The sequence below is a fragment of the Maylandia zebra genome, unplaced genomic scaffold (genome assembly GCF_041146795.1).
Source record: "Maylandia zebra isolate NMK-2024a unplaced genomic scaffold, Mzebra_GT3a scaffold03, whole genome shotgun sequence".
NCBI lineage: Eukaryota > Metazoa > Chordata > Actinopteri > Cichliformes > Cichlidae > Maylandia > Maylandia zebra.
Window position 1 is genome coordinate 454,083 of NW_027490033.1, and position 13,939 is coordinate 468,021.

Sequence of the window (13,939 nt, forward strand, 5' to 3'; positions counted from 1 at the left end):
CTGAGTTTCCACAGCTCTTATAACAGCAGTGTACATTCAGACTGAGACACGCTTCAGTCTGTATGGACCTGTTTCTGTAGCTGCCACCATCATTCTACATGTTTGTACATCAGCTTATCAAATCCTGTCTGCTGTCTTCATTTATTACTCTTCACCTGCTTCACTGTCACTGTGTGGGCGGAGCTGCCTGAGCCCCACCCACACAGACACAGCTCCTCTCTAGAGTTAAACTTCTGCTTCATCTCCGCCTCTTTTCTTCATCCTCCACCTCTCTTTTCTCTTCTTCAGTGTTCTGCAGCCACAGAGTCTCACAGCCGTTACCACACCCATACCTGAGCAGCTAGCATTACCCAGCATGCCGTGCAGCAGTGTCAGTTTGTAAATGTGCAAGAATTCCTGCTCCAAACTGTTTCCCAGAGTGCTGTGTGCCGTGACCTTTGACCTGCTAAAGGCAGTCAGCTGTGGATTATTCATTGTTGTGTCTGATACTTAGAACTGTGAGGAAGAAGCTACACAGTTAATCAGGGTCCCCTCTCTCTGAATCAGGAAAGGTGGGCAGACCGCGTGTGGGCCGCGGGCCATACGTTGAGCATCACTGTTTGAAATGTGAACATTGTTCTGCTGCAGTCAATGGACTAAACCAGAGAAGAAGAAAACAGACTTTACCATGAAGATCCTCAGTGTGGATCAGTATAATATCAGCCTGATGTCTGCAGTTTAGTGTCAGCACAACTTTCACATCATATTCATCTCAGCACAACTAAAACATGCTGACTGACCTCAGAGTTTCAAATCGACATCGTGGATTCTCCAGGAAACCACACAGATGCTTCACTCCTGGATCCTGCAGGTTGCTGTAGGTTCCACTCAGGTCCACCTCTGTGGGATACAAGGGGTTGGACTTCAGTGCTGCTGCCAGATAATCAAGGCCAATATCTGACAAATCACAGTCCATCAATCTGTATAAAGAATGAAAGATGTAAGTTTATTAGACAAAGTGCTTGAAATCATTCAGTGTTTCATCATCTGTTCAGAGCTGAAGAAGGTTCAGAATGTAGAAGTTTAGAAAATGGAAACTCCAAACAGCTGAAGCCAACAGGAAGCAGCTTCAAACAAACACAACAAGAGAAAAAACTCTGAATGTTTCACATTAAAGTTGTACATTTCTCATAAAAACAGGACAAAGACTTGAAAAAGTCGTGTTTTTCCTTCCAGGAACCACATGGCTTCACTTTTAAAGGTGAAGTGTGACAGAAATGGACATATTTGAAGTCCAACACCTTTTTCCAGTCACATTATTAAAGCAGACAAACTACAAGCTCATTTTCATTCCAACAAGTCATCTTCTGACCTGGACTAACAACACTGGTCTCTATGTGCAGCTGGCTGTGAGACCAGTGCTCAGGGAGCGTCTACAAAGTGCAACACTGAAAGAACATCACACACTCATTTGCTTCCAGCACTTTCACACAAACATCTACTGTCATTATTGTCACCAAACTCTGTGGATCCTTTATTGCAAATTCAAATGGGATCAAATGGTCAGACAAAAGAGGGTTATGAGGAAATATGATGAAATGTTGTGTATTAGCAGCAACTTATTGAATCATTTTCCTCAGAAACCAAACAAAATGATTGACAAACATGTTTTTACAAACTCAGTGTTGGACTTGGATCAGCAGGATAAGCTGATGTTTAAAGGCATTTGAGTCTCGCTGTATGAGAGTCCAGTTCTTACTCAATATTTATGGATGATGTTCTTTCAGTGTTGCACTTTGTAGACGCTCCCTGAGCCTCACAGCCAGCTGCACATGGACCAGCTGACATTACCCAGCATTAGAGGCGGCTGTAAAAAATTCATGTTCCCATTTAAATGGTTTTAATTTGAATAAAACGATGTTGATTCATTCAATCCTGAATCGATGTTTAATATAAATGTATTTTGCCAGAATCTCAGGTTAAAGCTCACAAACTATTTCAACAAGCAGCAAACAGCTAAAACAGTAAATGAGAGCAGCTAAACACACAAAGATGGAAACACAGAGCGTGGATCGTTCACTCGACGGCACGTACACGGACACGCCGTCGGGGCTGAAAGTGGACAGCTCACAGATCCTGAAGCTGCAGGTTTCATCTGTCTCCAACCAAAACTGAGTGAAGCAGCAGCAAAAGAAGATCCAAACTCTGCTTCACGTTTGATCAATATGCTCATGAATTCTCTCTGACTTTGGCTGTTCCTGCCTGCACAGCTCTCTCTCTCTCAGTGTACTCCAAGAACAGCTTCAAACATCTGTTTCTGCATCATTCACTGTTTATTAGCCACCAGTCTGCTGTTGTGTTCAGTGCTGTCGGCCTCTGACAGTAAAGCCTCATTTCTGCTGTTCCATGGAAACTTTTTAAAATGATGACAGATTACAAACTCTCAGCTGTGTCTGTAATCAAACCTCTGTAACTTTGCTTCACTTCAGCAGCATCAGCTCATGTTCACATGTTGCTTCATGGTTTGCTTCAGTTTTTGATCGACTGCAGAATATTTTGAAGGTTATCTGCTATAAAAAGCCAGAAGAGGAAAATCTGCTTCATGTGTTTCTGTTTGATCCTCAGTGACTTTGACACAAAGGCCTCTGCTGTGATGATCACACCTCTGATCAAGTCTCACAGTGTCACAACTGATAAATGATCAGAGTTAGAATATTTCTGACTGTCTGCTGTGTGCCGTGACCTTTGACCTGCTAAAGACAGTCAGCTGTGGATTATTCATTGTTGTGTCTGATACTTAGAACTGTGAGGAAGAAGCTACACAGTTAATCAGGGTCCCCTCTCTCTGAATCAGGAAAGGTGGGCAGGCCGCGTGTGGGCCGCGGGCCATACGTTGAGTATCACTGTTTGAAATGTGAACATTGTTCTGCTGCAGTCAATGGACTAAACCAGAGAAGAAGAAAACAGACTTTACCATGAAGATCCTCAGTGTGGATCAGTATAATATCAGCCTGATGTCTGCAGTTTAGTGTCAGCACAACTTTCACATCATATTCATCTCAGCACAACTAAAACATGCTGACTGACCTCAGAGTTTCAAGTTTACATCCTGGACTCTCCAGGAAACCACACAGATGCTTCACTCCTGGATCCTTCAGGTTGTTGTAGTACAGGTCCAGCTCTCTCAGATGGGAGGGGTTGGACTTCAGTGCTGCTGCCAGATAATCACAGCTGATCTCTGACAAACCACAGCTCCACAATCTGTATAAAGAATGAAAGATGTAAGTTTATTAGACAAAGTGCTTGAAATCATTCAGTGTTTCATCATCTGTTTAGAGCTGAAGAAGGTTCAGAATGTAGAAGTTTAGAAAATGGAAACTCCAAACAGCTGAAGCCAACAGGAAGCAGCTTCAAACAAACACAACAAGAGAAAAAACTCTGAATGTTTCACATTAAAGTCGTACATTTCTCATAAAAACAGGACAAAGACTTGAAAAAGTCGTGTTTTTCCTTCCAGGAACCACATGGCTTCACTTTTAAAGGTGAAGTGTGAAAGAAATGGACATATTTGAAGTCCAACACCTTTTTCCAGTCACATTATTAAAGCAGACAAACTACAAGCTCATTTTCATTCCAACAAGTCATCTTCTGACCTGGACTAACAACACTGGTCTCTATGTGCAGCTGGCTGTGAGACCAGTGCTCAGGGAGCGTCTACAAAGTGCAACACTGAAAGAACATCACACACTCATTTGCTTCCAGCACTTTCACACAAACATCTACTGTCATTATTGTCACCAAACTCTGTGGATCCTTTATTGCAAATTCAAATGGGATCAAATGGTCAGACAAAAGAGGGTTATGAGGAAATATGATGAAATGTTGTGTATTAGCAGCAACTTATTGAATCTTTTTCCTCAGAAACCAAACAAAATGATTGACAAACATGTTTTTACAAACTCAGTGTTGGACTTGGATCAGCAGGATAAGCTGATGTTTAAAGGCATTTGAGTCTCGCTGTATGAGAGTCCAGTTCTTACTCAATATTTATGGATGATGTTCTTTCAGTGTTGCACTTTGTTTGGCACAAAATGAAATTATTTGGCCTCTCAGATGCTTTTAGAGATTCCCAAATGACTGATGATGACATCTCTGGGGTCTGATTGATAGAAAAAAAATCTCTTTGAGACCTTTTGTAACTGACAAACTCTTCATCTGCTAACAACACTGAGTTGAATCTCCATGGCTGATAGTTGGAGCAGGCATCAGGAATACACATTGAAAAAACAAGAGGAGAAATCACCAGAGTCTTAGAATCACATTCTGTAACTAAAGGGAGACGTTTTTCTATACAAATATATGTTTCATGGACATTAGAAAAAAAGAGTATTGACGTGAAGCAGGATTATGAAATCTCCATACATCAGCCAGCCCATAATTATCAAGAAAGCTCTGAATGACGCATGCTGAGTTTGGACTAAGTGTACTTTTGTGTGAACTGTGGTCCATAGCAGATAATGAGCAGTTTAGGTCTCCCTCAAAGATGATATTGTGTGATGACATATTGGGGAGCCGCGCAAAGACATTAGTGAAAAATCTGTGATCGTCCCAATTAGAGGCGTAGATATTTGCTAAGATCAAAGGAAAACCATAAACTATATTTTCTGCACTTAAAATCCTGTAATTTTCTCATAAATCGACAGTGCGGCTTATGGATGAATTCTGGTTGTGCTTACTGACCTCGAACCGATTTTATGTGCTACACGGCGCTCAGAAACCTTTCAAAAGATGTTTTGGTACGACTTTGCTCAGCTACGAGGCCGCACCGCTTGATGGATTGTTGGAGCATTACAGCTACGAGGAGCCTCGCGGAGTGATACGTACTCTGCTTCAACGTAATATTACTGTATTGAGTGTGTATAAGGACCATAAATGGCACCTGTAAGAGACACGGTTACAAAGAGGGTTTCAAACTCCAGGCTGTCAGTCACGCAGTAGAACCTGGGAACAGAGCAGCTGCTTGTTATTATGCTCAGCGTCTGTTTACATTTTGACTGCACGATTGTGAGCTTTTTGTTATGCACAAAAACAACATTGTTTTCTTTTATTTATGGAGCATTATTATTTAATAAATGCTGATCATTTATTCCTGAGTAATTGTTTCATGTACATCTACGCTGTATGTTAATAAATGTGCCTGTGTGAGATTTGGGACACAGCTTTGACTAAGAACTCTCTTTTTGTTCGTACTTTCGGGCTTTAAAAATATCGAGATATATATCGTATATCGCCATCCAGCTAAAGAATATCGAGATATGAACTTTGGGTCATATCGCCCAGTCGTAATATTGCAATAGGTTGTCCGTTAAACTCAAGCGGGGCTTGGGCCCTGGCACGGCGTAGCCACACAATCCTGGTAGTAGTGACGCTCGGCTATGACGGCGTGCGGGTCACCAGCTGGCTTTCTCAGGATAGGGCTCCTGTGTGAGCGGTCGACAATAACGTCTTTATCCATACCCAGCACTTCACGTAGTAGCACGGATACGGCCGTGGAGGAGCTCGAGTCCAGGCCCTCTGGGATCCCTATGATGTGGATGTTAGCTCTCCGCTTCCTGCCTTCATCACATTTATCCTTCAGGTCAGACAGCTCCTCCTTCATACTCTCTACTGTAGACTGCAGGGTGGTCACCTCATCGCTCCACATTGACACCCCATCCTCAGCTTCTTTCACTCTAACCTTTACTCCATCAACTTCGCCGCACGTCGCCGCCATGCTGTTAGCGATCTCATTTCTCAGTCCTTGCACGTCAGCCCTTATATTGTCAAAATCTTCTTTCAATGCATTTCTGAGTTCTTCTTTTAACAGCGTACTAATGTCCTCTTTAATGGATTGAAGAAGCTCCAGTTTTAGAGCAGTAGGATCCACATCACGCGCGTCTGTTGAGTCTGCTCTTCAGCGGCCGTAGAGCTGGACGCTGCCCTTTGGCCATCATCGATACTCTCGCCCGAGATCGCACCGGGGCTAAAATATTCACCTGCTCAGCTGTTTTTGATCAGTTTGAGCCTGTGTGGTTTGATCAGGTGGAGGAACGATGTGATGCTATAAAGACATCATCTTGTCCAAATGATGTTGTTCCAACACGTGTTTAAAAAGATTTTAAAGGTTGTTGGTTCCGACATCTTAGCGATTTTTAACAGCAGTCTTAGTTCAGGTGTTGTACAGCCTGTTTTAAACATGCTGTTGTACAGCCTGTACTAAAAACCTGATCTGGATCCTCTGTCCGCTCAAACTTCAGGCCTATTTCAAAGCTTCCCTTCCTGTCGAAGATTTTGTAAAAGATTATATTTGTTCAGCTGCAATCTGTTGTAAAGGTTTCAGTCTGGTTTTAAAGCTCTTCACAGCACTGAAACTGCACTTTGGAAAGTTCTTAATGATCTTTTATCAGCCACTGATCAGGAGACTCAGCTGTGCTTTTGGATCTGACTGCTGCCTTGACCACAGCATCTTGACCTCACCATTGGAGCATGGCGGCATCAAGGGCGCTCTATTAGACTGGTTCAGCTCTTTTATTAAATCGCATTATTACATTTGGGGCTTATATTTGACGGCAATTTGAAAAACAGCTGAGCTCAGTTGTACAGCGGTCTTTCTTCAAACTGAGGCTTTTATCTAAGGTGAGATCATTTCTATCTTTTAAAAACCTTGAACGGGCGATCCACGTTTTCATGACGTCCCAGCTGGATTATTGTAACTCCTTATATGTTGGAGTTAGTGGGACCTGCCTGGCAAGACTGCAGCTGGTCCAGAAAGCTGCAGCTCGTCTTCTGACACAAGCTCAAAGACATTTATCGTCCCAACAACCACATATACGCTGGTCCCTCGCTGTAACACAGTTCACCTTTGGCGGCCTCGCTGTTTCGCTGATCTTTTTTGTGCAATTTTGCATGTTTTTGTTTTGTACAGCGCATTGTGTTCTGCGTCCTGATTGGCTGTAGACCATTGTCAGCCAATCTCGTGCCGTGTCTCCTGTACAGTACAGAATGTGTTCAAATTTACAGCAGTGTGACTCTGCAGTGCTGCACTGTATGTTTGTACGTTTTGTCCCAACAAACAACAATGATGACGAGACGTTTTGCACCTGTGGTAGCAGCCAAAGGCAGAGGAAGATGCTGACCATCATAGTTTCAACAAGGAGGCAAAAAGGTTGTAACTGTCCACAACAAGAACATCGTAAGGATGGAGTCAGCTTTGGCTTTGTGGCTCAGTGACCGCAGGAAAAAGAACATCGTGCTGGACACCAACATTATCTGCAGAAAAACTCAAAAGCTTTATGAAACTTTACCTGACAGCGAGGAGCCCAGGCCATGGACGAGTGCTCCTCACACAGAAGCTCATTTAATGCCAGCAAAGGCTGATTTGACACGTTTCAGAAACACTTTGCTTTCACTCTTTAATAATGAACTTATTTTTCTATGAAGGTTTGAACTTTGTTTAAACAAGAGAGAAAAGTGTGAAAATGTTCATGCCTGTCTGAGAAAAGTGTAGAAAGTGTGCAGTGAGGGTTTAACTGCCTTAAAACTTCTATAATACTTGTAAAACATAAAGCTGCTACTTCATTCTGAGACTTATTTTTAGAACGTAACTCGATAAACGAGCGACCGCAGTAATGTATTGTGTTTATTTTGAAAACTCTCAACAGGATCTTCAGATTTATTTTGAAAGCTTTATCTGGAAAACACAAACACATAAGCAGGAAACAAAGAGCGTGATATGAAACGATAGACGTTTTCATATGGTCATCATATATACATCGTTCTATCGAACAGCCCCAGCTCCTGCTGTCAGTCTCTGTAAATCTGCTCTTAAAACACATTTGTATTCACTGGCTTTTAATACAGCATGAGAGTTATTTGATATTTGATGTGTGATATTAATATTAGGAGTTATTTTAATCGTTATTTTGGATTCTTGTACAGCACTGTGGTCAACGCTGCTGCTGTAATTAATGTGCTATAAACACATAAACAATCTGCAGTTAAACATCCAAAACTAAAGATGTGATCGCTGCCTTTAGAAAATGTGCTGATGCACAAGATATCAGCTCCATTAAGGTGGAATGTGGCCGTGTTAGAAACATGTTGGAAGAAGTTTGAAGCTGAAACTGTGAAGCTGAGAGTGAAAGAGCTCCAGCGTCTGTCACAGGAAACTTTCTTATTTCCACACTGATGAAAGCATCAAGCTTTGATTTCCTGCTGCTTTTATTGAGTCACACTGTGAAACTGAGCCACAGCTGAACCAGCATCCCTGTACAGCAGACACTTACAGCGCTTGGCTGCTTCCATTGGACCCTCTGCACAGAGCTTCAGTTTCCTCTTCTGGTCCCAAAGTGCAGAACAACAAGGTTTCAAACAGCTTCGTTCCAGCAGCATCAGCCACAGACATGCAGAGAGAATCCTTTGGTTGTGTTGTGTGTTTGCATATCTGCTGTGTTGCTTTGTGAGGATGGATCATCTCCTGCAGCTCCAGATAAACAAGCTGGACCTGAACCTGGTAGCTTCACTTAGAAGACACTTGTGACGGGAACGTGTGAGAAGTTTTGTGCAGACAAGTGTGGATTTAGAGTGTGGGACGAGCTCTCCACAGTCTTTGTGGAGATCCACATTCTGCATACTGCCTGTGAGAAGCTGCAGACATTTGTCCTCCAAATCCACTGAGCAGCTGCTCGTGGTGGTATTAGCTTCATGTGTGCGTGTTAGCATGAAGCCTCGGTCACACTCTGCTGTGGACACGGTCACGGACAGCTGGACGCCTGATGGACGAGTCGTCCTTCCTGTTAAACTTCTTTGAGCATGAGAATAGCATAAGAAGCTCAGTGGACACTGTTCAGTGTTTTAACTCTCGCTTTCTGATGGGTTTAGATTTTATTATTGTCATTTGTATTAGGAAATATTTAACCATATATTCTTAGAGGTGTATAATCAATTGTGTAGTGATAGGATGTGTGATCTTTAGCAGGCTGCAGGGGCTTGGTGTGTATTCCACACTAGAATGCACACCCACATCCTGGGAGCACGAGAGAGGTCGTACCTTCTCTTATTGTTTTATGGCAGGATTAACGTAGCTACGTCTGTTCTAGTCTAAGTGCTTTTTGTTTAGATGAACTGCTGGACTTCCTCACCATGTTATCTAGGGTGAACCATCTAGGGTGAAGGGGGGTCTACCCTCTTCCTGACCAAGGATGTTATATGACCCTTTGATCAGCAGTACCACACACACACACACACACACACACACACACACACACACACACACACACACACACACACACACACACACAGTATTCTTTGTTCACATGTATACCTATGTGAGATGCTATATGTTAATGACCCTATGCATATTCATGTAACCACAATAAAAGGAGTGCTATGGGGAGCCTGGCTGAGAGTCTGATGGTGGTCAAGTGGTGGAACGACGCTTGGCTCCAGCCAGGTCTCCCTCATGCATGAGTAAACCAGAGAACTTTGGTGCCTTGTGTCTTGCTTTTTGCTGCGTAGCAGATTGTCCTTAACGTTCCAGTGGATAGGTTCAAACTACAAACCTATCATTAATTGGTCCTTCGAGAGCCGGATCCCTGGAGTCGACATTCACCGAGGGGAAAAGAGACACGCCGACAGACTGACGTCAGCCAGGACTTATAGAGGTCCTGCAGCAAAGTCCCGAGGCGTGAGAATTCGTCATCGAGCCGGTGGATTAGCCGTCTGTTTTTTCTCCTCGATGGATGACGATTGACGGGATTCGGGACTGATGCTACTCGCAATAAGCAACACCAAGTAGGTATGTGAAAAATCTAAGCCACTGTGTGAGGCTGAGTTGTAAAGTCTTTATCACTGTGTGCGATAAAGCGTGTAGTCACTGTGTGCGACTATTCTTTGCCGCTGTGTGCAGCAAAGCGCGCATCCACTGTGTGAGGTTGCGTTGAAAGTCTTTATCACTGTGTGCGATAAAGCGCGTGATCACTGCTATGTAAGTCTTTGCCACTGTGTGCGACAAAGCACGCAGTCACTGTGTGAGACTGCGTTGAGACAATAGGCCTAATTTTTGTTGTTTGTGTGTGAGGATATTTTTTGTTGTTGTTGTTGTTGTGTGAGTGTGTGCGGAGCAGAACACGTGGTCTGTGACGTCGGCAGCTGTTGTTGTTATTATGGGTTCCCAAGCAACCAAGAGTGTGTCAGAGGGTGACGAGAAGTTTATGGTGAAATTCGCTCCCGGTAGCGCAAAGTATTTAGGACATTGGCGCAAGAAATATGATTTTGAAGGTAAATTGGTTGTAGGACAATGTCAAATGTTAGTAGACCAGTTGACAGTGAAAGCAGCTTGTGCGACAGGGAAATTGAAACAGGAGAGAGAGTTACAAGTGGCGTCCGCTAAATTGTGGTTAGAACAGGCGCAGAAGAGACAGGAGGCAGTGACTATATATACTGACAGTCAGTATGCATATGCTACACTTCATTTCTTTGCCGCTCAGTGGTCAAGACGAGGCATGACAACATCAACAGGTAAACCTGTGGAGCATGCGACATTGTTGCAGGCCCTGTTGAAAGCAGTCTTACTGCCTAGTAAAGTTGCGGTTTGTAAATGTGCAGCACACACACGTGGCACTGACCCCATTGTACTAGGCAACGCCTTTGCAGATAAAATTGCAAAGGAAGCGGCCCTTGGAACACATGGGGTTCATGTTCTGGCGTCACAGGAGCAAACTACGCCCATCACACATGATGTGTTAGCAGACATGCAGTCACACTCACCTCCAGCTGAGAAGCAGCTGTGGCTCACTAAAGGAGCAAGCCTGCGAGGTGATGTCTACTATCTTTGTGATAAACCTATATTGCCTAAGAACCTATATAGGACTGCTGCAAGTTTGAGCCACGGGCTCTGCCATGTCTCGACAGCTGGGATGGTGGCAGCAGTCGAACGGCAGTTTTTCACACTGGGATTCAATGCTTATTCAAAACATTTTTGTAAAGCATGTTTAATATGTTGTAAACATAATGCTCAGGGAAACCTCAGACCTAGGAGAGGAAAGTTTCCCAGACCCAGCTACCCATTTGAAGTAATCCATATGGATTTCATTGAGTTGTCTAACTGTAACACCTACAGGTACTGCCTGGTGATTGTGTGCCCGTTCTCAAAGTGGGTAGAAGTTGTCCCCACTAAGAAAGCAGATGCTATTTCAGTGGCTAAAGTGATATGCAAAAATGTGATCCCAGAGCATGGGATCCCCCAGACTATTTACAGTGACAATGGTCCTCATTTTGTGAATGAAGTAATTGAGAAAATGTCACAACATCTGGGGATAACGCTGAAAAACCATTGCTCATATCACCCACAAAGTGCAGGGCTGGTTGAAAGGACTAATGGCACAGTAAAGCTGAGACTCAGGAAAACAATGGAGGAAACAGGCAGAACATGGGTAGACTGCATTGAGCTAGTGAAAATGTATATGAGAATCACGCCAACTGATAATGGCCTAACGCCTTTTGAAATAATATATGGCAGGCCATTTAGAGTTCCAGTGTTTTGTAATGATAATGATAAAGCAGAAGAAGAAAACACACTAGCAGACTGGATGATTAAAATGCTGAAAAGCAAAGAAGTCATGAGTGCAAATAATCTGCCAGATGATTCTGTTTCTGTACAGGAAGAACGTCTGAAGTCAGGGGACTGGGTACTGATAAAGGTCATAAAGAGGAAGTGCTGGTCGAAGCCACGGTGGGACGGACCATACCAGGCTCTGCTGACAACACCAACTGCTGTGAAGATTGCAGAACGACCCACCTGGATACACCAAAGCCACTGCAAAAAGGTGACACACATCCAGGCCAGCTCGGAGTAAGTGGCAGGAAGACCGGGTACAAAGGGGGGGAAAGCCTCTAGGGCCCTTCGTCTCAATCCGGTGAAGAAACCAACTGAGCCACAGGTACTCATCAGAATGGCTGGTAAAGTGTTGTCTACCCTGCTGGGTGTAATGGCTTTGATGTCATCATGGTCAGCTGTGGAGACCCTGTATGTCCAAGGAAACCACACCCAATACCCTCATGGCTATTCTACAAACTTTTGGTGGCAGTTTATGAATACAACTGCTCACTTGAACAATAGGACGGACTGCTATGTGTGTGCTCATATGCCGTTATCCGCATATACATCTGGACTGTGGCCGTACAGCATACCAGAGGACAGGAGTTGGTGTCTGTTGGGCTTAGCAACTCATCCTGGCAACAGAGTCCTCTGGTCCCAGGCCAACTATAGTACACCTCTGAACATCACCTGGAGTAAGTCGCCACTTATAGATGTGAATTGTTCTGAGCAAACTGACTTATTGGCCTGGCCTCAAGTGTCAGACCCACTGCCAGACATAATATTGCTGAACAAGCTGAATACAGCTCAACTGCCGTTGTGTGTGATGAACAATGGATCACTGTCAGTTGGGGAGCTGCCGCTTCGTTTATGTGGATATATATACACCTACTGCCCTCCAGAGAATGAGAGCAGGTGTATGAAATGCTTGACCAGTGCAAAGTGAGCTGAGAACTTGACATTAAGGAGGACTGAATGCAAGTCCAACCGAGCTTACAGGATACCAGTAAAAGCAAAGAGTCAGAAGTGGACAGGATGTGCAAGGATGGTGCCGAGCAGTAAAGGAACAAGAGTTTTGGCTGATTGGTATTTCTTGTGTGGACATAAAGCCTATCTATCACTCCCTGAGGGATGGGGAGGATTGTGTGCCGTGGTGAAGTTATCGGATCATGTCTTCTTCATGGACAGAGTTGAACATCACCCTAGCAACCGACGGAAGCGTGAGGTGAATATAGCCTCACCTAACTCTTTTGGAGTGACAGTAGACACTGGAGTGCCACGAGAATTCCGCATTTGGAGTGGAGGAGCTAAATTCTTCCAAAGTTTGATCCCAAACATCGGAGTTGCAGAGGTGCGGGATCATGTGGAGATCAACCGATATGCCTTACTGCGACACATTAATCTCACTAAGACTCTGGGAACAGCCTTAGCAGAGGAGCAAAAGGCCATCAGAACGATGGTACTGCAGAACAGGCTGACCCTAGACTTGATAACAGCATCACAAGGAGGAGTGTGTAAGCTGATTGGAGAGACATGTTGTACGTTTATTCCGGATGGATATACGACTGGAGGAGACATCTATGAGGCACTGCAGAACTTAACTGCTCTGCAGAAATATGTGGCGGACCACACATCAGGAGGAGACACGTCACAAGGCTGGATAGCCTGGTTGACATCTGGACCATGGTGGAATATGTTTCTAAAGTTTTTGACTCCCATTCTTACATTATTGGCTTTGCTTTGCTTGTTTACAGGTTGCATCTTGCCATGTGTAAGATCGATGGTGAATAAAATGATTGCTAACACCTTTACCAATTTCATACTGTTGCAGCAGAGTGACATGGATGCTAAGGCTAATATGTGTGTATGAAATGAAGCCTGCACTGAAAATGTTGACAAGTGGTGTAGAGCTGAAGATATATATATGCCGTATAGCCTTAAAAAATGACAATACAGGGTGGTGATGATGGGTTTAGATTTTATTATTGTCATTTGTATTAGGAAATATTTAACCATATATTCTTAGAGGTGTATAATCAATTGTGTAGTGATAGGATGTGTGATCTTTAGCAGGCTGCAGGGGCTTGGTGTGTATTCCACACTAGAATGCACACCCACATCCTGGGAGCACGAGAGAGGTCGTACCTTCTCTTATTGTTTTATGGCAGGATTAACGTAGCTACGTCTGTTCTAGTCTAAGTGCTTTTTGTTTAGATGAACTGCTGGACTTCCTCACCATGTTATCTAGGGTGAACCATCTAGGGTGAAGGGGGGTCTACCCTCTTTCTGACCAAGGATGTTATATGACCCTTTGATCAGCAGTAA

The 13,939-nt window shown here is 43.7% G+C and overlaps 1 protein-coding gene across 2 annotated transcripts in view; it reads right to left on the reverse strand.

The window, feature by feature from the left end:
* The window catches only part of LOC112432436 (protein NLRC3), a 3,307,575-nt gene that overhangs the window by 380,216 nt on the left and 2,913,420 nt on the right, over nt 1-13,939 (reverse strand). The window contains exon 60 of one of the 2 annotated variants that reach the window (XM_076881152.1): nt 780-959. The exons of the other annotated variant lie outside the window; for it this stretch is intronic. Within the exon in view, the coding sequence (XP_076737267.1) occupies nt 780-959 (180 nt within the window). The remainder of the gene's footprint in view (nt 1-779; nt 960-13,939) is intronic. 2 annotated transcript variants of the gene reach the window in all.